The following is a 23750-nucleotide window of genomic DNA, read 5'->3' on the forward strand; positions in this document are numbered from 1 at the left end:
CACCTGACATTTCCCACCAACCCCCCCCCCCCCCCAACACCATGTACAGCCTTCCAGCTCACCTGACATTCCCTGCCCCCCCAACACCATGTACAGCCTCCCCCCCCCCCCCCAACACCATGAACAGCCTTCCCCTCTCAACTGACATCCCCCCCACAACACCATGAACAGCCTTCCCCTCTCACCTGACATCCCCCCCACAACACCATGAACAGCCTTCCTGCTCACCTGACATTTCCCACCAACCCCCCCCCCCCCCAAACACCATGTACAGCCTTCCCCTCTCACCTGACATTCCCCACAATCCCCCCCCCAACACCATGTACAGCCTTCCTGCTCACCTGAACCCCCCCCCCCCCCCCCCCAACACCATGAACAGCCTTCCTGCTCACCTGACATTCCCACCAATCCCCCCCCCCCCCAACACCATGTACAGCCTTCCAGCTCACCTGACATTCCCTGCCCCCCCCAACACCTTGTACAGCCTCCCCCCCAGCAACCATGAACAGCCTTCCCCTCTCACCTGACATCCCCCCCACAACACCATGAACAGCCTTCCTCCTAACCTGACATTTCCCACCAACCCCCCCCACAACACCATGTACAGCCTTCCCCTCTCACCTGACATTCCCCACCAAACCCCCCCCCCCCCCCAACACCATGTACAGCCTTCCTGCTCACCTGAACCCCCCCACAACACACATGTACAGCCGTCCCGCTCACCTGACTTCCCCCCCCTCCCCCCAACACCATGTACAGCCTTCCCGCTCACCTGACATTCCCCCCCATGAACAGCCTTCCCCTCTCATCTGACATCCCCCCCCCCCCCAACACCATGTACAGCCTTCCCGCTCACCTGACTCCCCCCCCCCCCCCACACCATGAACAGACTTTCCCGCTCACCTGACATCCCCTACCGCCCCCCCCAACACCATTATTATTACACAGGTTTTATATAGCGCCAACAGTTTACGTAGCGCTTTACAACTTGAGGGTAGACAGTACAAATACAATACACTTTAATACAGTAGGAATCAGAGGGCCCTGCTCCTTAGAGCACCATGAACAGCCTTCCCCTCTCACCTGACATCCCCCCCAACACCCTGAACAGCCTTCCCCTCTCACCTGACATCCCCCCCAACACCATGAACAGCCTTCCTGCTCACCTGACATCCCCTGCTTGGTGATCTGGCGATCGTAGATCTTCCGCTCCAGAGTGTAGTCAGACACCAGACGGTATATATGACAAGGCTTTCTCTGCCCGTATCGGTATACACGGCATACGGCCTGAGCGTCGTGACACGGGTTCCAGGAAGCATCGAACACCACCACTCTGTTCGCCCCGATCAGATTGACACCGAGGCAGCCCGCGCTGGAAGACAAGTTATGATGTGAGCAACAAGGATACAGTGAGGGCCCCCCCCTACGCTCCCAATCAGTGCACTCAATGTTCTCTTCATTATCTATTCACTTCCTAACGAATTCCCTTCACATCCTAACATTCCTATTTCCGGTACGTTTATTTATTCTTCAGAAATATGTGCTCTGTGCTCAAATATAGAACATCTGTACGGCGTGTCCATTCCCAGCTACAGCGTGCATCTCACTTTCTGCAGCTGTTCCCACCCCTGACCACCCTATAGCACTTTTACTGCTACAGGGCATCAGCTGTGCGCCAGATCATGTATATATACGCAATTCTGCACTTCCGCCTGCAGGGGGAGCGCACAGGACGCTTCTGCTGTGATAATTCACAGCAGAAGCCGATCTGCGGGTGGTGGCCACTCAATGTCTTCCGGCACCCGCCGATTGTCGGTAAAACACAGAGAACTGAGATATGTAAACAAGGCATATCTCCATTCTGACAGGGGGGGGGGAGGGATCAATCCCATGTCTCTACAAAGCAGGGGCAAGAATCGATCTCCTCCATTAGTGAAAGCAGCACATAGAGTACACAAAAACACTGGCTAGGCCCACTGTTAACCCTGTGATCGCCCTAGATGTTTAACCCCTTCCCAGCCAGTGTCAGTAAAGTGACAGTGCATTATTTGTAGCACTGATCACTGTATTAGTGTCACTGGTTCCCGCCAAGTGTCAAAAGTGTCACTTAGTGTCCGAATGCCTGCCGCAAGATCACAGTCTCGCTATAAGTCACTGATTGTCACCATTATTAGTATAAAAAAAAAATAAACAAAAAATAAAAACTCCATTAATATATCCCATAGTTTGTAGACGCTATAACGGTCATATAAACCAATCAATATACGCTTATTGGGATTTTTTTTTTAACCAAAAATATGTAGCAGAATACATATTGGACTAAATTGATGCAGAAATGCGTCGGACGTTGTCTGTCCCAGTTCACTACTGCCCAGTCTCAAGTGGTTGTCTGTATACATATATACATGTTTCTTGATATTGTACTTTGTAAGTTTGTATAATAGATATATGCATCCTATTGTGACTTCCCATAAGTCACCAATTCATTTATAAACTTTTCTAATAAAACATCAATATATTTGAATTACATTTATTTGTCAAGGAATTTCTGCCTTTAAAAGTCCCACAGAGGAACCTGCTTGTTTTTGTATTCAATTTTCAGGGATGTGGGCAGCAATTCCGGTTTTATAGGCCAATGGTACTATCACAACATTGAAGTGAATGGGACTGTCGGTGAGCCAACAGCGGGACAGAGGAGGAGCCAACAGCGGGACAGAGGAGGAGCCAACAGCGGGACAGAGGAGGAGCCAACAGCGGGACAGAGGAAGAGCCAACAGCGGGACAGAGGAAGAGCCAACAGCGGGACAGAGGAAGAGCCAACAGCGGGACAGAGGAAGAGCCAACAGCGGGACAGAGGAAGAGCCAACAGCGGGACAGAGGAGGAGCCAACAGCGGGACAGAGGAGGAGCCAACAGCGGGACAGAGGAGGAGCCAACAGCGGGACAGAGGAGGAGCCAACAGCGGGACAGAGGAGGAGCCAACAGCGGGACAGAGGAGGAGCCAACAGCGGGTCAAAGGAGGAGCCAACAGCGGGACAGAGGAGGAGCCAACAGCGGGACAGAGGAGGAGCCAACAGCGGGACAGAGGAGGAGCCAACAGCGGGACAGAGGAGGAGCCAACAGCGGGACAGAGGAGGAGCCAACAGCGGGACAGAGGAGGAGCCAACAGCGGGACAGAGGAGGAGCCAACAGCGGGACAGAGGAGGTGCCAACAGCGGGACAGAGGAGGAGCCAACAGCGGGTCAAAGGAGGAGCCAACAGCGGGTCAAAGGAGGAGCCAACAGCGGGTCAAAGGAGGAGCCAACAGCGGGACAGAGGAGGAGCCAACAGTGGGTCAAAGGAGGAGCCAACAGCGGGTCAGAGGAGGAGCCAACAGCGGGTCAGAGGAGGAGCCAACAACGGGTCAGAGAAGGAGCCAACAACGGGTCAGAGAAGGAGCCAACAGGGGGTCAGAGAAGGAGCCAACAGGGGGTCAGAGGAGGAGCCACTGCGGGACAGAGGAGGAGCCAACAGCGGGACAGAGGAGGAGCCAACAGCGGGACAGAGGAGGAGCCAACAGTGGGACAGAGGAGGAGCCAACAGCGGGACAGAGGAGGAGCCAACAGCGGGACAGAGGAGGAGCCAACAGCGGGACAGAGGAGGAGCCAACAGCGGGACAGAGGAGGAGCCAACAGCGGGACAGAGGAGGAGCCACTGCGGGACAGAGGAGGCGCCAACAGCGGGACAGAGGAGGCGCCAACAGCGGGTCAGAGATGAAAGTTGCTCTTTAAAAATGATTTAAAATCGAGTGGATTTAAATCAAATCCACTCTGCATTAAAGTGGTTGTAAGCCCTTCCATATACCCAGAGAAGTTCACTTTACATGGGATGACATGCCTGATGGAGGAGTCCTGCGCAGCTCGGAAACTTTGCACTGTGCAGAGCCGTGCAGGACCCCTTCATCAGGCCGGGGTGATCAAATGCCTGATGAAGGGGTCCTGCGCACGCCTGAAACTTTGCACTTTCAGATGCGATCATTCTTCAATTCGGAGGACATTTGATGATCCGCGGTGTGCTGGCAAATATGCACATAAACAGCGGAGGAGAGCGCCAGCTGCCAGGAGAGCTGGGGGCGACCCCCCCCCCCCCCGGCCGCATGGGTACCCCCGTTTAACAACAGCACCAAGTGAGGTTTTAGGAGACACAACATAATCACCTTTTCAGCGAGTGCCAAAGCTACAGGACAGCAGATTTTATGACATTGAATTTATTGTTTGGGGGACATTTCTGAAATACCTCGATATGAACAAACATGAAAATCGGGGACTCTTCTGAACAAGTCACTCACCGGGTGGAGAGCAAAAACAGCCACACATTCTCATTACTGGGATCATTAAACTGGTTTATTAATCTCTCCCTTTCTGACGCCGATGTGCTCCCATCCAGACCTAAAAGAAAAAACACAACAAACATCATTGGACAAGGTACAGAATACACATCTAGAGGCAGCTCTGCAGACAGAACACGGCCATCTACCCAATGTGTGCACATATATTACCGCAGCAATCACTTCCACTGGACACAGGACACAGGAGGTTTTTACTTCTCCAGATCTGCACCATCCAACCAGCTGCTGGATTAGTAAATAAGCGAAGACTGCAACCTGCCTCATCTCTGGAGAAGTGAGTTAAATGCCGTCCATTATAAAGACATAAGTGGCAATGGAGTAATCACCGCACTGCTAGGAGGACATCAGATACACACCGGACACTTTATTAGGAACACCTGTTCAATTGCTCGGTAACACAAATTGCTAAATCAGCCAATCACATGGCAGCAGCTCAATGCATTTAGGCATCTAGACGTGGTGAAGACGACTTGCTGAAGTTCAAACTGAGCATCTGAATGGGGGAAGAAAGGGGATTGAAGTGACTTTGAGCGTGGCGTGGGTGTTGGTGGCAGACGGGCCGGTCTGAGTATTTCTGGGATTTTCACACACAACCATCTCTCTGGGTTTACGGAGAATGGTGGGAAAAAGAGAAAATATCCAGTGAGCGGCAGTTGTGTGGAGGAAAATGCCTTTTTGAGGTCAGAGGAGAATGGGCAGACTGGTTCCAGATGATAGAAAGACAACAGTAACCCAAATAACCCCTTGTTACACCCAAGGTATGCAGAATACCATCTCTGAACACACAACACATCCAACCTTGAAGCAGATGGGCTACAGCAGCAGAAGACCACACCGGGTGCCACTCCTGTCAGCTAAGAACAGGAAACTGAGGCTACAATTGGCACAGGATCACCAAAACTGGACAATAGAAGATTGGAAGAACGTTGCCTGGTCTGATGAGTCTGGATTTCAGCTGCGACATTCAGATGGTGGGGTCAGAATTTGGTGCATGGATCCATCCTGCCTTGTACCACCGGTTCAGTCTGGTGGTGGGGGTGTAATGGTGTGGGGGATGGGGTATCACCGGTTCAGGTGGGGGTGTAATGGTGTGGGGGGGATATTTTCTTGGCACACTTTGGACCCCTTAGTACCAATTGAGCATCGTTTAAACCCCACGGCCTACCTGAGTATTATTGCTGACCATGTCCATCCCTTTATGACTACAGTCTCCCCATCTTCTGATGGCTCCTTCCAGCAGGATAATGCACCATGTCACAAAGCTCCAATCATCTCACCACTGGACAATGAGGTCCCTGTACTCCAATGGTCTCCACACTCACCACATCTCATCCAATAGAGCACCTTTTGGATGTGGTGGAATGGGAGATTGGCATCATGGATGTGCAGCCGACAAATCTGCAGCAACTGCGTGATGTTATCATGTCACTATGGAGCAAAATCTCTGAGGAACGTTTCCAACACCTTGTTGTATCTATGCCACCAAGAATGAAGGCCAAAGGGGGTCCAACCCGCTACTAGTAAGGTGTACCTAATAAAGTGGCCGGCGAATGTAGTTGGTAAGGTGTAAAAAGCACACAAAGAACAGTGACAAGCCTATAGAAGTATAGAAGCGGTCCAGTCATATATATGTCAGGTAAGGTATAAAGACACCCAATAACACCCCCCCCCCCGGAGAAAGAAGATCACTTACGGTAATAGTTGAGATTTCGGACCCAGGTCTGACTCTCCTGACCCTCAGTTCCAGGCCGCGCTGGCATTGGTCTATTCACTAAAAACTCCTCCATGATGGAGAGGGTAGACAGGCTCTGACTGCGGGAGGAGAAGATGCCGTTACTCTAGACTCCCCAGGATATTTATACACCCCTCCCCCACCATACCTGGGACAGGTCAGGTCACTCACCTGAAGACGAGGATCTTATCACCCAGTTTCATGCTCTCCTCGATCAGGTGAAAAAGCAGCACCATCTTCGGGGAGTTCTGCAGCTGGCCCGGCTGGTAGTCACACATAATTTCTTTGGCCTGCAGCATCAGGAGAGGAAATGTGTGAACAGACAGGCTGAAAAATGACTAAATCTGACTAAATCTTCAGGTTCAAAATTTGCAAATGGTGATGGAAACATATACTAGTCTGTAGGTGTTTATTATGGATAGAACTAAAAAAGATAAAAAGTTGACAGAACTCAATAGCTCAAGCTGCATTAGAGACACAAACGTGAATGAGTAACAGTAGTGACTTATGTTTTCGAGTCAGAAAAACATATACATCATATCTGTTTAACCACCTGCCTAATGGGCACTTTCACCCCCCCCCCCCCCCAGGCCAATTTTCAGCTTTCAGCGCTCTCGCACTTTGAATGACAATTACGTGGTTATGCAACACTGTACCCATGTGACATTTTTATCTTTTGAGACACAGTTTTCTTTTTGGTGGTATTTAATCATCGCCGGGCTTTTAATTTTTTGCTAAACAAACGAAAAAAAGACCAAGAATGTTGAAAGAAAAAAAAAAAAGTTTTTTCCCAGTTTCCGTTATAAAATTTTGTAAATAAGCAATTTTTCTCCTTCACTGATGGGCACTGATGAGGCTTCACTGATGGGCGTTGATGATGCGGCACTGATGAAGAGGCGGCACTGATAAGCAGCACTTATGGACACTGATAGGCGGCACTGATGGGGAGGTACTGACAGGCATCACTGATTGGCAGCCTTGTTGGGCACTGTTGGGGCTGCATTGATCATCAGGACACTCATTAACAGTGCCATGATTGTCAGTGCAGATGTCCCTGCTGAGGAATGCCGCTTCCTCTCGCGCTGTCAGCACGAGGAGAGGAATGCTGATAACTGGCATTTCCTGTTTACATTGTGATCAGCTGTGATTGGACACAGCTGATCACAAGGTAAAGGGCCAAGGTCATAGGCTCTTTACCATGATCGGTAATCCCGTGTGTCCCAGGGACACCGCGCACCATAGGGGTGCGTGTGTGGTGAGAATGGGAGGACGTACTAGGACATCCTCCCAGAACAAGATTGCTCCCCGCCCATTTGTCATTTTACTATACGGCGGGAGGGAAGCAGTTAAAAACATATATCATTTCAAGATGAATTCCAGGAATTAATATTTTATACCTAGTTACACAGATTCAATTTGGCTCAATAAACTATTTATATACGATACCTGGCTGGTGACCCCCCCCCCCGGGAAGCCATGCTCACTACCTCAACCGATCAGTGCATTCATTGAGAAAATGCAAAGCATTCTGTGAATGGTGCCCATGCAGAGCAGCTGACCTCCTGTGTTCAGAAATGCAGCAGGACAGCTCCTCAGCACAGGACCCAGAAGTGGAGATCCTCATCACAGGATCTCACCGACAGCAGCAGGAGCCAAAGGCTCCTGCTGCCTCAGCAAAGCCTGTGAGAGCCGATACAGACAGGCACAGCGCTGGATATATATATATATCTATATATAGATATATATATTTTTTTTTTTTTTTTTTAGCAGAGACCCTAGAGAATAAAATGGCGATTGTTGGAAAATTTAATGTCACACGGTGTTTGCCCAGCAGTCTTTCAAATGCAATTTTGTTTGCAAGAAGAGACACTTTCATTCATTTAAAAAAAAAAAAAAAAACAGTAAAGATAGCCCAATTTTTTTGAATAATGTGAAAGATGATGTCACGCCGAGTAAATAGATACCTGACATGTCACACTTTGAAATTGCGCACGCTCGTTGAATGGTGGCAAACTACAGTACTTAAAAATCTCCATAGGCGACGCTTTAAAAATGTCTACATTTACACTCGTGGAAAACAACGCACCTCTAAAAGGTCTATATGCGGTCCAAGACAGGCCTGTGTGCTTCTTTGTACTCACCCACTCATAGGTAACTACTTGATTGGCTCTCTCTTGGTTTGGGTTCAGAGGCAGGCCCTGCAGGAGCCTGCTATTGGCTGCTTCTCCCATAACCGCGGCCAGGGTTCCAGGCTCGGCCTTGACCTTCGAACTCTGAGATTGGCATCGGGTATTGGTACCGAGATCATCGACATCCAAATCCTGCTCGTTGGCGAGATTTTCCTTCTGGAGAGCCTCGTACAGAACGTCTGGATGGTTCCAGATCTGAAATGGAAGTAGAAGAATTCACATTTGTGCTAAAAACGTTTTTTTTACCTTAAAGCAGTAGTAAACCGCCGAACCCCCCCCCCCCAAAAAAAACAACCCTGCAGGACAATAGCATAATGTGCTAGTATGCATCACATACTAGCACATTATGAAGTACTTACCTAAGAACGCAGGTCCTGCAGCTCGCCCGGTCACCGCAGAGGGGGCCGACATGTTCCCTTTGTGTTTCTTCCAGGCTCGGGAGCTCCAGTGCTGCGAGTGGCATGCGCACGGGAGTCCTCCGTTGCGGCACGACCCACCGGACCTTCAGCGTGCACACGCCACTGATGTCAGCGGCTATGAAGGGCGAATATCCCCTAAACCGTGCAGGTTTAGGAGATATTAATTTTACCTACAGGTAAGCCTCATTATAGATAGCAAAAGGGAGGACATCAGGACCGCTGCTGGCTGACGCGTTTCAAAGGCGTACCTTCTTCCTCAGAGCCTAGACTCTGACTAAACGCGTCAGCCAGCAGCGGTCCTGATCTCCTCCCTATTGCTATCTGGAGACTGTTGGTTCCAGGACTGATTGCCACAAATAGGTGGCTTTTACAAGCAATAATTCAACACGTTTGTGAGTAGATTTTACATTGTTTTTTATTAATAAATTGCCTTGGGATAATCCATGAGGCTGCTGCGCCCTCTTCTTTTTAATGACTATTAGGATATCCCCTATCCTGGAGGGCAGCAAAGCCAGAGACGCTATTCCTTGAGTCATAGACCACCCGGTCTTCACACTAACGTGCAGGAGTGTTTGTTCGCTTTTACTAAGCCTTATTATAGACCTTATTATAGGCTTACCTGTAGGTAAAAATGACCACGCTGGCAATACAACCAATTTCACGCATTGCTTGCATTAGGGTAAAAAAACTTTTTCAGTTTACCTGTGCCCCCCCCTTCCCTGTGTGAAGGGGGAAGAGAGGGGAGAATAGACCAGCACTGTGCATGGCTGCATCTTTTCTTCCCTTACTTCCTCTTTACACTGCATTCGAGCAGCAGTCATTGGCTCTTGCTGCTGTCAATCAGAGGAAGTGGGGGGTGGGGTGGGCCTAAGTCCCGCTGTGTAAGTCTATGGACACACAGCTCGGGAGCACGGGGACTACCTCTCCCTATAGCCTGCGGCTGGCTATGGTAGTCCCGCAGAAGAAGAGGAGGAGCCAAGATCGCCGCCGGGACCCCAGAAGAGGAGGATCGGGGGCGGCTCTGAGCAATACCACTGCACAGAGCAGGAATGTATAACACGTTTGTTATTTTAATTAAGAAAAAATTAAGTTTAGTAACACTTTAAAGCTTCTGTTTATCTGTTATATCTTCCCTTTCCTGGTTCCTTCCATCAACATTCTAATAAAATGAGTGAATAAAGCCTTTCTGTGTTCATTACATACCTTATCCAAGTCCTAGTGATGTCATTACTTCCAGGAATTAATATTTTATACCTAGTTACACGGATTCAGTTTGGCTCAATAAACTATTCATATACCTTGCTGGTGACCCCCACCCCCGCCCCCCCTTGAAATCCATGTGTCCGGCGTCCTGCATGTAAATTAGGGGCTGGGCGCATGGATTGGGGGGGTGGCCACTGGTACGGATTGGAAGCAAGAAAAGTTCTGCTAGAATTCCTTATCTATTTTAGTGTAACATATGGTGACTTGTATGACAGCGAGAGGACCGGCTCACCTTACAGCACACGCAGAACGCCTTCAGCGGATTCAGCCCCAGCCAGCCGCTATTCCCGGCATCCCGGAATCGGTTCATGAACTCCGTGTAGAGGTCCCGCTGGATGGGGGACAGACGCACCAGGATGACGTGTTCCTCTTTGGATGGTAGCTGGGTCCTCAGAACTGTATGTCCCCGTCTACACACCAAGGGGAAAAAAAAACGGGACAGATTGAACAAATTTGTGTTTTTCAGAGGCAGAAAAAAAAACAACTTCAGATATATAAAAAAAAAACCATTCTGTTCAGTTAATAAGTCATTTGTGCCGAGTAACCCTCACAAGCTGAAAACTTAAAGAACGCCTGTCATGAGATAAACATGGAGGCTGCCACTGCTGACTACTCCTTCTGATAGTGCCCACCCGGGAAATCTGGGTGCCTCTGTCGACCTGGAAGTTCTAGGTGCCCCTCCCCCGACCCCCAAGGAGGTTTTGTGAGCCCCTTGATCACTTGGGAGTTCTGGGTGCCCACCTAGGAGATCTTGGGACCCCCCCCACGCACCTGAGAGATCTGGGTGACAGCACCCAGGGAAATTATGCCCCGTACACACGGTCGGACTTTGCTCGGACATTCCGACAACAAAATCCTAGGATTTTTTCCGACGGATGTTGGCTCAAACTTGTCTTGCATACACACGGTCACACAAAGTTGTCGGAAAATCCGATCGTTCTAAACACGGTGACGTAAAACACGTACGTCGGGACTATAAACAGGGCAGTGGCCAATAGCTTTCATCCCTTTATTTATTCTGAGCATGCGTGGCACTTTGTCCGTCGGATTTGTGTACACACGATCGGAATTTCCGACAACGGATTTTGTTGTCGGAAAATTTTATATCCTGCTCTCAAACTTTGTGTGTCGGAAAATCCGATGGAAAATGTGTGATGGAGACTACACACGGTCGGAATTTCCGACAACAAGGTCCTATCACACATTTTCTGTCGGAAAATCCGACCGTGTGTACGGGGCATTAGGCTAATGAAGAAGCGTGTATGCCTTGGAATGCGTTCCCCAATTGCGCACATGGGAGGAATTACGTCAGGGGGGAGGAGGAGGCTCCTAGGACCACGGCTGAACTTCCGGGTATCAGACACTGCACAGGGGGATCTCACATCAGCACCGGTGTCCAACTCCACTCCTTCTCAAGCCTGTGGCCAGAACTGGATGGGTCCCATATAAGGGTATAAGCTTCCCAATCACACCGTAGCGACGCTTACCAACCCCCCCCCTTGCTCTTTTTATCCTATGGAGTGCATTTTTGGATTGTATATTTATAATAAATACTGTTTACAGTTTGCATTGTTTAGGATAATGTGATCAAGTTCTTACCTGATTTTGTGTGGTATATATTCTGTGTGAATTTATAATAAAGTCAGTTCCAGTTTGCACCTAAGCTAGTGTCTAGATGGGTGCAGTTCTCAGCTATAATACCTGGTTCCTGAGTGGAGGTGTATCTTGACGGAAGCACCCAGGCTTGGTGCCAGGTGGTTCGTCAAAGTACCACTTTAAAGATCGCCTGTCATGAGATAAAACATGGAGGCTGCCACTGCTGACTACTTCTTCTGATAGTGCCCACCTGTAAGATTTGGGTGCCAACGCCTACCTGGGAGATCTGGGTTCCCCCGCCCACCAGTGATCTCTGTGAGCCCCTCGCACACCTGAGAGTTCTGGGAGTCCACCTGGGAGATATTGAGACCTCCACCCACCTAAGAGATCTGGGTGCCACCACCCATGGCAGTTAGGCTGATGAAGAGGCGTGTATGCCTCTGGGTATTCTGGGTATCGGACGCTGCACAGGGTATCTCACATCAGCACCAGTGTCCAGCTCCACTCCTCCTCAAGCCTGTGACCAGGAGTGAATGGTTCCCATCTAAGGGTGTCAGCTTCCTGATTGCACAGTAGCAACTCTTACCCCCCTGCTCCATTTTATCCTAGTGAGTGCATTTTTTGGATTGTATATTTATAATAAACTTTATTATTTTATACTTACTACACCACGAGTGTTTGCGCTGTGCCCCCTTTTCATGCTAGGTCTCCCCAGCCACCCCGGGAGATCTGGGCGTCCCCTGGGTACCCTGGGAGATCTGGGCATCCTCCCTTTGCCCAACCGGGAGAGCTGGGCATCCTCCCTTTGCCCAACCGGGAGAGCTGGGCATCCTCCCTTTGCCCAACCGGGAGAGCTGGGCATCCTCCCTTTGCCCAACCGGGAGAGCTGGGCCTTCCCCTTGCCCAACCGGGAGAGCTGGGCCTTCCCCTTGCCCAACCTGGGAGAGCTGGGCCTTCCCCTTGCCCAACCGGGAGAGATGGGCGTTTTCCTTGCCCAACCAGGACATCTGGATGTTCCCATCCATCTGGGAGATCTGGGTGTCAGAATGGTACCCACCTTGTAATGGTAGGACAGGTATCCTCACATTCCACAACCTAAGCCGAAAATAACCCAGCAATATGGACCTTACCTTTGCACAAAGCCCTCCAGCAGGCTGTGAAGAACGTGGCTGCGGTATCTCATCAGTCGCTTGTCCTGGGGGGTGCTGTCCATACACTGTCCGTTCAGGATTGGCCGCTCGAACATGTTGCTAAATTCTTGCCGCGTACCCAGAAAATCAGGCCGCACAAAGTCTACCATGCACCAGTACTCAATAAGATTGTTCTGCAGCGGATAACCCGTTAGCACCACCCGCCGCCGTGAGCGAATGTTCTTCAAGGTTTGAGAGGTGCTGGCATGACAGTTCTTTATCCGGTGACCTTCATCACAGATGACGACATCCGGGCCTGGCCTGGACAAAGCCTTCTCTATTCCTGCAGCAGAGCAGAGAGTATGGGATTACGGATATAGAAAGTGGACCTTCCATCTATTACGGTTTACTAACTCTACCCAACTTTACTCATAGGGAACATTTAGAACTGTTAATTGCGCACTTCGAGTCTCGCCTCGAGAAATCTACCTTTTGTTTTGACTCCCTAATGAAAACTAACAGTACACCACCTTTGCCTAGGCCCTCCTATTCTGTGTCCTCATAACTGGATATTTATAGTGTAAGACCATCTAAGGCACTGCTGTCTCTGACTGCTAGTTTTCTCTAGATTTGGTGATGACAGCGCTATGCTGCTTATTGCTCTCCTTGCTGGAGAGGAAGCTGTACCTGAGAACCTGCAGTGCAACGATCTCCCTGCTTCTGCTTCATCCACCTCTATCATTACCCCACCAGTCCAGGGCAAAGGCAAGGGGTAGGACAGCTGCCCCAGGCACAGCAGTGCACGGGGCACACCCTACACCCTCACCACACGCATGCTCCTGATCAGTGGCTGGCTACCAGTGGGCCCCAGCTTCATGTCTACTCCGGAATCTACTATGGTCACACTGTACTCCAACATGTCCACTCTCCACCCCATCCACCCACAGCTGACATGAAAAACACCGTTCATGTGCAACCTTCCAGATGCTAGAAAGCACACGATTGGCCATGCAGGTGCAGTACACATTCCATGCCAACTATGGCCAGCAGGAGCAAAAGGACAGAAATGGGCGCAGGGCTGTACAACCATTCTAGCAGAACGATTGAGAAGCAGTTCTGCATCCATGCCCTGAGAGCTGAACAAACCTGTCCCAGTACTGTCCATCATCAAGGGGGGCAGTTATGACATGTGGAAGCAAAGCCCTGCTCCTTTACCAAGATGGCCGATTCCACTCAGAGACAAAGTACAGAATAAGGAATGGCAAGTAATGGGGAAAAGATCAGTTACAAGGAAATTACAGGCAATACTGCTGACTAGCCCTTTATCCTCTGCCTGCCTTTTGCAATGCTTCCATAGTACAGGTCCTCCTTAACCACTTGACCTTTGGGAACCAGTGACACTAACACAGTGATCAGTGCTAAAAATATGCACCGTCACCATAATAATGACATTGACTGGGAAGGGGTTAACATCAGGGGCGATCAAAGGGTTAACTGTGTGCCTACCGGTGTTTATATGTACTGTGTGGGAGGTGCTTTTACTAGGGGAAGACATGGATCCTAGTCCCTGCTTTCCAAAGACACCTGATCCATGCGTTTCCTCCTGTCAGAACGGCGATCTGCCTTGTCTACATAGGCAGACCACCATTCTGGCTCTCTGCTGGAGGATTGGCAGGTGCCGGCGGACATAGAGTCCACGGTACTCACTGCTGCCCCGCGCCCCCCTACATGGAAGAGTCGGATCATACACACATATATATGATCTGGTGCCATGGTGCCGTCCTGGCCCTTAATTGGTTAAGTACTTCTTCATTTTGCAAAGCAAAGATGTCATAGGTGCGATCAGGAGCCATACTTCAGTAAACAGATAACTGCAGCAGACTCACCCTGCAGCATCTCTTGCTGACGATCTTCCTCATCCAAGTCAATGATCACAGGGCCCGTGGCCTTCTTGCTTCTCTTCTTCCTCCCCACGGTGAAAGATTTCTTCAGGGACAGTAAGCGGTACATCTCATAACCCATCAGGAGGACGCCGCCGTCCGTTACCCAGGCATTCACCACCTTGGCGCGTGCAGCTGTGGTTCTAAAGAAAGGAAAAAAACAAAAAAAGACACACCCCCACATTATCACAGGATACAGAGCAATAATCAGATTCCAGCACTGGTCTGGTTGGTGGGTACAGTGAGGGCACCTACTTGTGCTCATCGTTTAAGGTGTGGACCTTGAAGGTACGGGGCTGGACCAGCTCCTTGTCATGGTCAGGCGGCAGCACCTCCGGCGGCGGGAGCCACATGTTGAATTCGGCCAGCCAGTTCTGGAGAGTGTTGACCTGTGATGAGGAAATATGTTCTGTCAAGAAGAGCAGCAGCAGCGATTCAGGGAGCAGAGAGAATGTACTTTCAGGAGAATGCCCCTCCATAGAAAAATACCCCAACACCAGCAAATGAGGTATGCTAATCCTCTTAGAAGGAATTTATTATTGCTTAGTGCTGTCACTCTAACATGTTTCAGGCACTGTGAGCGAGAGCGAGAGCGAGAGCGAGAGCGAGAGAGAGAGAGAGAGAGAGAGAGAGAGAGAGACAGAGAGAAAAACTATATTTGTGGTTATAGAGCAGATGGAAGAAATTAGATCAAATCTAATTTAACCCACTTCAATACCGGGCACTTTCACCCCCTTCCTGCCCAGGCCAATTTTCAGCTGTCGCACTTTGAATGACACATGAATTGCACATTCATGCAACGCTGCACACAAAATGACATATTATTATTTATTTTTAATTTTTTTTTAATTAATTATAATTTATTATTGTTTGAGACATATATAACTTTCTTTTGGTGGTATTTAATCACCTCTGGAGTTTTTATTTTTTGCTAAACAAAATTTTGAAAAAAAAAAAAAAAAAAACTTTTTTTGTTTCTGTTGTAAAATTTAGCAAAAAAGGAACTTTTCTTCTTCACTGATGTGTGATGAGGCTGAACTGATGGGCACTAAAAGGATGCACTGATGGGGCTGCACTGATGAGGCAGCATTGAAAGGCTGCACTGATGGGCACTGATGAGGCGGCATTGAAAGGCTGCACTGATGGGCACTAATGAGCCGGCACTGATGAGGCAGCACTGATGGGCACTGATGAGGCAGCACTGATGGGCACTGATGAGGCAGCACCGATGAGGCAGCATTGATGGGCACCGATGAGGCAGCATTGATGGGCACCGATGAGGCAGCATTGATGGGCACCGATGAGGCAGCACTGATGGGCACCGATGAGGCGGCATTGAAAGGCTGCACTGATGGGCACTGATGAGGCAGCATTGATGGGCACTGATGAGAAGCACCGATGGGCACTGATGAGAAGCACCGATGGGCACTGATGAGAAGCACCGATGGGCACTGATGAGAAGCACCGATGGGCACTGATGAGGCAGCACCGATGGGCACTGATGAGGCAGCACTGATGAGGCAGCATTGATGGGCACCGATGAGGCAGCATTGATGGGCACCGATGAGGCAGCATTGATGGGCACCGATGAGGCAGCATTGATGGGCACCGATGAGGCAGCATTGATGGGCACCGATGAGGCAGCATTGATGGGCACCGATGAGGCAGCATTGATGGGCACCGATGAGGCAGCATTGATGGGCACCGATGAGGCAGCATTGATGGGCACCGATGAGGCAGCATTGATGGGCACCGATGAGGCAGCATTGATGGGCACCGATGAGGCAGCATTGATGGGCACCGATGAGGCAGCATTGATGGGCACCGATGAGGCAGCATTGATGGGCACCGATGAGGCAGCATTGATGGGGCTGCACTGATCATCAGGGAACTGATGATCAGTGCCCTAAATATCAGTGTAAATGCCCCTGTAACCACAGGAAAGCCGGTTATCGCTTTCCGTTCCTCAGACACCGACAGTGCTGAGGAAAAGAAATGTCGATAACAGGCTATTGTTTACATGTGATCAGCTGTGATTGGACACAGCTGATCATGTGGTAAAGACCCTACGTCCTCAGGCTCTTTACTGCAATCGGTGATGGGCTGTGTCCTAGGGACACAGCGCACCACCAAATACCGCGCTAGGTGCCCCCCTGCGGGCACAGATGTGCTGCAAGAATGGGAGAACATCATATGATGTCCTCCCAGAACAAGAGACTATATGGCAGGCGGGAGTGCCCATCAAAAACTCCCCTTACATCCAAGAGTGCCAATCAGAGCCCCCCTTACATTCAGGAGTGCCCAATATAGCCCCCCTCTTATATCCAGAGTCCCCCCCTTCCATGGGAGCCCAGCAGAGTCCCCTTATCTTTAAGGGTGCAAAGCGGCATGGCGGAAGCTGGAGAGCCAAGTAGATCTGGACAGGAAAAGCCCAGTCCTACTGGGAAAGGCAACTAGGGGACGTCACAGCTGGTTGGCAGTAAACGCCTTGGTCTTGAATTAACATACACAGAACAGCACATCCACTGTCAGCCATTTTCGGTTGCTGCAGGCTGGGTAAACTGTTTTAGCAAATGTGGCCTGCGGGCTTTAGTTTGGAGACTTCTGCTCTAAGGGACCTCCATCTGTCCATGTCCAGCCTCACCTTGAATTGTACATGAATGGCAACAAACCCCAATCATTCAGTGCAGTAAAAATCTGCATGGTGTCTTGAGGCTCCAATCAGCAAAATGAGGGACAAAACCAAAGTCAGAATAGAATGCCAAGGAAGGGAGGGGGGTGGGGGAGACCTTTAGGATCACCGGGTATTTTACAGCAACAGAATAAATAAAAGCATTACAGGCTAGAGTTACAACGAACTATATGCAAACACAAACACATGTATAGGATCTTCTTGGGGTAACATCACTTTATACGCCAATACGGCAGTTGCTTACCGGAACAATGGCCAGCACAGTCTTGGCCGATGTATGCTGGAAGAGAACATCCAGGAAGGAGATGACTTGCAGCGTCTTTCCCAAACCCATACTGTGTGCGAGGATACAGCCAAAGCCACTGCTGGTGGAGAAGCGATCCAGAGACTCCACCAGATTATCATAGAGAAAGCGGATCCCTCCAATCTGATGGCAGAGAAAGTACATCGAGTGTGGATCAGAATACAGGAGAAGAGAAATGTGATCTATGTACATCAATGCGGTATATGTCAGAGCTATATAAATGTATAATAGTAAAGGTGTATGACTGTGGGGGGGACATTAGAGTGTAAGCTCTTCTCATGCAGAGACTGATGTGAATGGCTCAGTGTTCTCTGTACAGCACTGTGGTATATGTCAGAGCTATATAAATGAATAATAATAAGTGTGTGTGACTGTGGGGGGACATTAGAGTGTAAATTTGTGTTTATTTAAAAAATCATACAAACATACAGCTTATTAATAAAAACATATTTACACAAAAATAAACAACTAAACAAAAACAAGCGTGCTTACATCAGCAAGTAAAGAAAACAGTTTCCTGACAAGATAACATAGAAAGAGACATATTTTAATGACAACAAAAAAGAGATTACAACCCCGAACCTCAACTTAAACACAATCCAGGCTAAGAAACATTTTGAGATTTAAACGCCATAAGGATGCAATTCCAAAACCCCCCAATTAGCCCCTCCCCCCACATCATTCACCCGACTTCCACATTATTCACCTTGCATTCTGCACCAGCCACCCTCATTTCCTTCCCGCCTTCCCCTCCACCATCATCCAATCTATCCCTTACTCCACCCATCGGTGTCCGCTGACCTCCATCCGCACTTCTGCCATGCCGAGGAGGAGGGGTTGGCACCACCATACATGCTGGTCCAGCACCCTCCACTGCCTTCACTACACTAGGAGAAACAATAGGTGCAGACACAGACTGAACAACCACACTTTCTGACACTGACTGGGGAACCACAGACTGGGGGGACACTGGCACCACAGACTGGGGGGACACTGACACCACAGAGGGCCTCACAGACACAGATTCTGACAGGAAAGAGACACTAGGATCCCCTGGTACAACCTCCGCCAACCCAGACTCTTCTCTATCCGGACGGGAGAATTCTTCCACTAGCTCTGGCTTATTGTGCAAAGCCTCAGGGCACCGGATATAAGGGTGACCAACCTTATCACATAGGTTACATTTAATGGATGTTACAGTCCCTTGCCAGATGCCCCAGTTCCTGACACAAAGAGCACGTCTGTTCTGGACAGAAATGTCCCTTGACTCCACATTTATGGGACACCTTAGGTTGACCAGGGTAGACGACAGTAATCCTATCTCTACCAATAAAGGCAGAGGAGGGCAAATGCTGGACCACATTCCCACACAACACTCAACCTCATTGACACCGACCACCCACCCGTCCAGATTCCTCTATCATCCACAATCTTTTTTAGGAAACACAACGTTTCACCAAACCTCCTCAACCAGACCCATAAATCCTCAGGGGGTATAGACTCATTCCTTGTCAAGATAGTCACATTTTCTTTTATCAAGGGCTGTCGTGAGACAACTTTAGGGACAAGCCCCTTCAAGTCCGGCTGGCCCAAATATACACGCTCAAACTGCTCCCAAAACAGATCCAGCGATTCTGGAAGCACAAATGATAAATCATATTCAAAGCAACCAGCCTGACTGATGAGAGCATAAATATCCTCCGCCTTAAATCCCATGGCTAGGATCTTATCCACAACCACCCTCCTGATTGGTGGAATACCTCCTCCTTCCCACCTGAGCTGTACCACATTCCTACATTTAATGGAAGGTGCGTTAGTGAAAGTCGCACAACTGGCTCCCTTCCACCACCAGTAGCATGACGTTTCCCGATACAGCCTTAGCATAACTCCTAACTGGGACAGATGAAACATTAACTGGCTACATAAAAACCTCTGAAATCTGGTTTGGTAAATTACCCACCACTTGATCCTCCCTCCTCCCCTCCAGCACACCAGTCCCGCTCACCATAGTCCCAGAAGTAACACAGATACCAGCAGTCCCATCATCAAGTAAAGTCTTCTGTTTAGAAAAAACATCAGCTGTTTCAGCTTTCATACGGCCCTCCTGCTCTGCAGTTTCAGTGTTCATGCGACATTCCTGCTCTGCACTGTTAGTGTCCATGTGGGAGTCCTCACAGCCAGCAGAAACTTCTCTATCTTGATACATGCCATCTCTTCCTGCATTCCCATGATCTTGATCTGATGAGTCGGTGCCACTCAAGGGAGATTCCATTTCTGTAATGGTCTGCAGCAATCCGCCTTTTTGCTCAACCTACTCCTGGGATGGCCCAGGCAACTGGGGAGGGAGGGGGGCAGATACTGACTCAGATGCAACAGATCCTGAGACAGGGGTAGTACTGGGGCCACCATGTGAAGCCACTTCCTTACCCCCCCATCAATACTGTCGCCGTTGCTGTGGCATCCACCCTCTGGCTGGTACTGGCACAGGCACTTTCCTTCATCTGTTGCAATCTCTCCTCATTCTCACACTTTTCTCTGAACACACCGCTGCTTCCCTTTAAAGAAGCAACCAGCTTCTCCAGCTTTTTTAATGACTCCTCCAGTGACTTCAGTTTGGAGAATTCCCTCTTACTGTTTCCAGACTTACTATGCAGGGATTTCTTTTTCCTGAGATCTTCTTTCATGACAGCAAGTTTCTGTTCCTCCTTAGTAATGTGGTGAAGCCTGTTCCCCACTTTATCCTGGAAGACTGGTAAGGACTCCTCTTGCATAGGGACAGGCCCAGGATACATTGCTGCTTGAGCACATGGAGTAGGCCTCAGCGCCTCTGGAGAGCCTCCACCTTCGTCTCCCCCCACCCACTGCATGGTGGTTTTGGGGAGAAGCCTGCAGGACAGGCTTGACGTTTCCCCCAACTGAGTGCAAAGTAGAGTGAGCCAGCAGCACCTTGCAAAGCAACACTACCTGGTGGAGAAGCTCCTCTGGTGCAGAGATTGATGTGACTGGCTCAGTGTCCTCTGTACATCACTGTGTTATATGTAAAGAGCTATATAAATGTATAATAATAATAGTGTGTGACTGTGGGGGGACATTAGAGTGTAGGCTCCTCTGGTACAGAGATTGATGTGACTGGCTCAGTGTCCTCTGTACAGCACTGTGGTATATGTCAAAGCTATATAAATGTATAATAGTAGTGTGTGACTGTGGTGGGGACATTAGAGTGTAAGCTCTTCTCATGCAGAGACTGGTGTGACTGGTTTATTGTTCTATGTACAGTGCTGTGGAATATGTCAGAGCTATAATAGAACATATACACATACATAAAATACAAACAATGTGCTCACCTGATGAGGTTTGACTGCTCGGGCAAGCTGGGGGGCCAGGAATATGTCCTTCTCATTGGGTGGGTGGTTGATGTTGACAAGCACTTGCCCAAAAGCATCAGGCAGGTTCAAGGTATCGTTGACATGAGAGCCACTATTCTCATGGTCCAGATCATTGCCGGTGTCACTGAGGCCATCCCCGCTGTCTGCAACTGACAGGGACTCGTCCTCTCCGGAGCTCAGCTCAATCACTTCTGTAATGGAGGAAAGGGAGAGGAGATGGAGGAATGAGGGTGGTTAGCCAGAAAATGAGAGGGATAGAATAAAGGATATGGGATGGACAGAGAATAAAAAAGTCACCGATTTATTCCAGCAGTATCCCCACCACTGTATTCCCAACACTCCATGCTAACAGAACAATTCAGACATCCTCACCATCCTCACCATCTGTCACGCTGTCAATTTTCCTCTGTGAATCCTCATCGCTTTCGCCGCTACTGCTATCCAAACAGATGATCTCCTGGTTCCCCACAAGTTGTGAGACTTCTGCAGGCCGCAGCTCGATCTCCTCTGCTGGAGACAAGGAAAATGGTTAAAAAAAAATAAAAATGACTTTTTATTCTACATGTGAGCGTGTCATTACAGGGCAACATGCAAAGTTTAGATTGTGCCAGCAAAGCATGGCAAAAGAGTGGGTACTGGGAAAAAAAAAAAAAGTTTCAGAATCTCAAATTCCCCTTGTTGGGTCTGAAATGTTAATAAGAAACCGTTTCTGATAAGAGTGGTGGCACACATACCGTGCAAATACTATAGCTTAAAGCCCTCCGATTTTCAGCATTCGGGGTAATCATGGTTATGCTGCGAGGTTGAGTACTTAGTAAAACCTTCATAGTGCATGATCTGTTTTACCAGTGAATTCCAGTTTGATTCTTAAAAGAGAAGTATGGAAAAACATTTTTTTTTATCATACTTACCTAGGTGCATGCAACTTCGGTCTGATGCAGCATCGGTCCCCCGCCGGCTCTAACACTGAGAACCGAGCGATCAAACACCAGTGACTATCAGTCACTATCTCTATGCTCTGCCCCCCACCCCACCCCCTGCGCTAACTGGAGCTCTGGGCTTTAGAGGGGGCTGAGGCGACTGGCTCAGGCTCCCAGCAGCTTGCCAATTGGCTAAGCCGGGTGGCAGTCCAGACATATGGGCGGATCTCGACGCCAATGTGACCTTGCCTGAGCCTGGACCGGCTACGTAACCGTCAGTCGACAGCGGGCTTCTGCTAAAAACAGAATGAGCTGCACTCCTGTGATCCATAGGAGGAGTACAGACAAAACAAGCTTTCCCCAAGCCACATGTGCCGGCAATGTATATAGCAATAGATAGGAAGTAGTTCTGGACAGCCGCACTCTGAAAAAATTGCCTTTTATTTAAAAAACAAAATCAAAAGTACATGCCACAGCAGAACAAAAGAGCTGACGCGTTTAGCTATGATTAAGCACTGTTTGTAGTGTGAAACGCGTCAGTTCTTTTGTTCTGCTGTGGCATGTACTTTTGATTTTGTTTTTTAAATAAAAGGCAATTTTTTCAGAGTGCGGCTGTCCAGAACTACTTCCTATCTATTGCTATATGCATTTCCGGCACCTGTGGCTTCTAAACTGGTGAAGAGGTTTACCATCGGTTGACCTTCCTGGAGCGGTGATATCTCCCCTTCCCTACCTTTAAGCTTTCCCCATACTTCTTTATACAGAGTTCATAGAAACACAGAAAAGTGCCAGCACAAAAAAACCATAATGGTTGAGCGAGTCTATTCCAAGGTCTATTCCAAGTATCAACTATCCTTTCAGTAAAAAAAAAAAAAAAAAAAAAAAAAATTAAAAAGATTCATTTTGAACTTTCCTCCTGTTAGTTTGAGGTCGTATCCCTGTGTTGAAAAAACTGCCCTCCTGACCCTTAATTACCCCTTGATGTATTTAAAGGTTTCAAATAATGTCTTCCCTTTCCCTTCTTCCCACTAGACTGTACATATGAAGGTCCTGAAGTCTCTCCTGATATGTTTTATTCCCCACATCTTTCACCATTTTTGTTCCTCGTCTCTAGACTCTTTCTACCCTAGCAATATCTTTTTTGTAAGTGAGCTCTCCAGAACTGGACACAGTAGTCTAAATGAGGTCCAACTAAATATCTATATAGAGGAATCAGGACCTCCTTCCTCCTACTGGTGATCCCTCTAGTGATATAAAGATCTATATAGAGGAATCAGGACCTCCTTCCTCCTGCTGGTGATCCCTCTAGTGATATAAAGATCTATATAGAGGAATCAGGACCTCCTTCCTCCTGCTGGTGATCCCTCTAGTGATATAAAGATCTACATAGAGAAATCAGGACCTCCTTCCTCCTGCTGGTGATCCCTCTAGTGATATAAAGATCTATATAGAGGAATCAGGACCTCCTTCCTCCTGCTGGTGATCCCTCTAGTGATATAAAGATCTACATAGAGAAATCAGGACCTCCTTCCTCCTGCTGGTGATCCCTCTAGTGATATAAATATCTACATAGAGAAATCAGGACCTCCTTCCTCCTGCTGGTGATCCCTTGAAGTTCTTTACAAATCACATCTCTGAATAATGAGTTTGTTTACATTTTTTCAAGGGTAGCCAGATAGGGTTGTTGTGGGGTAAATACAGAGAGTGTGTGTGTATATGTATATATATATATATATATATATATATATGTATATATATATATATATATATATATATATATATATATAGCAACG

At 48.6% G+C, this 23750-nt stretch overlaps 1 protein-coding gene across 1 annotated transcript in view; it reads right to left on the reverse strand.

Moving 5' to 3' along the window:
- The window catches only part of RAD54L2 (RAD54 like 2), a gene marked incomplete in the record, with an annotated part of 55620 nt that overhangs the window by 7940 nt on the left and 23930 nt on the right, over positions 1 to 23750 (reverse strand). Inside the window, 12 exon segments of the mRNA XM_073591640.1 lie at positions 1167 to 1372; positions 4327 to 4426; positions 6080 to 6198; positions 6290 to 6408; positions 8260 to 8502; positions 10222 to 10399; positions 12716 to 13058; positions 14602 to 14798; positions 14911 to 15044; positions 17592 to 17774; positions 20996 to 21228; positions 21410 to 21544. Coding sequence (XP_073447741.1) covers positions 1167 to 1372; positions 4327 to 4426; positions 6080 to 6198; positions 6290 to 6408; positions 8260 to 8502; positions 10222 to 10399; positions 12716 to 13058; positions 14602 to 14798; positions 14911 to 15044; positions 17592 to 17774; positions 20996 to 21228; positions 21410 to 21544 — 2190 coding nt within the window.

The sequence above is a fragment of the Aquarana catesbeiana genome, linkage group LG07 (assembly GCF_042186555.1).
Source record: "Aquarana catesbeiana isolate 2022-GZ linkage group LG07, ASM4218655v1, whole genome shotgun sequence".
NCBI classification, from domain to species: Eukaryota; Metazoa; Chordata; class Amphibia; order Anura; family Ranidae; genus Aquarana; species Aquarana catesbeiana.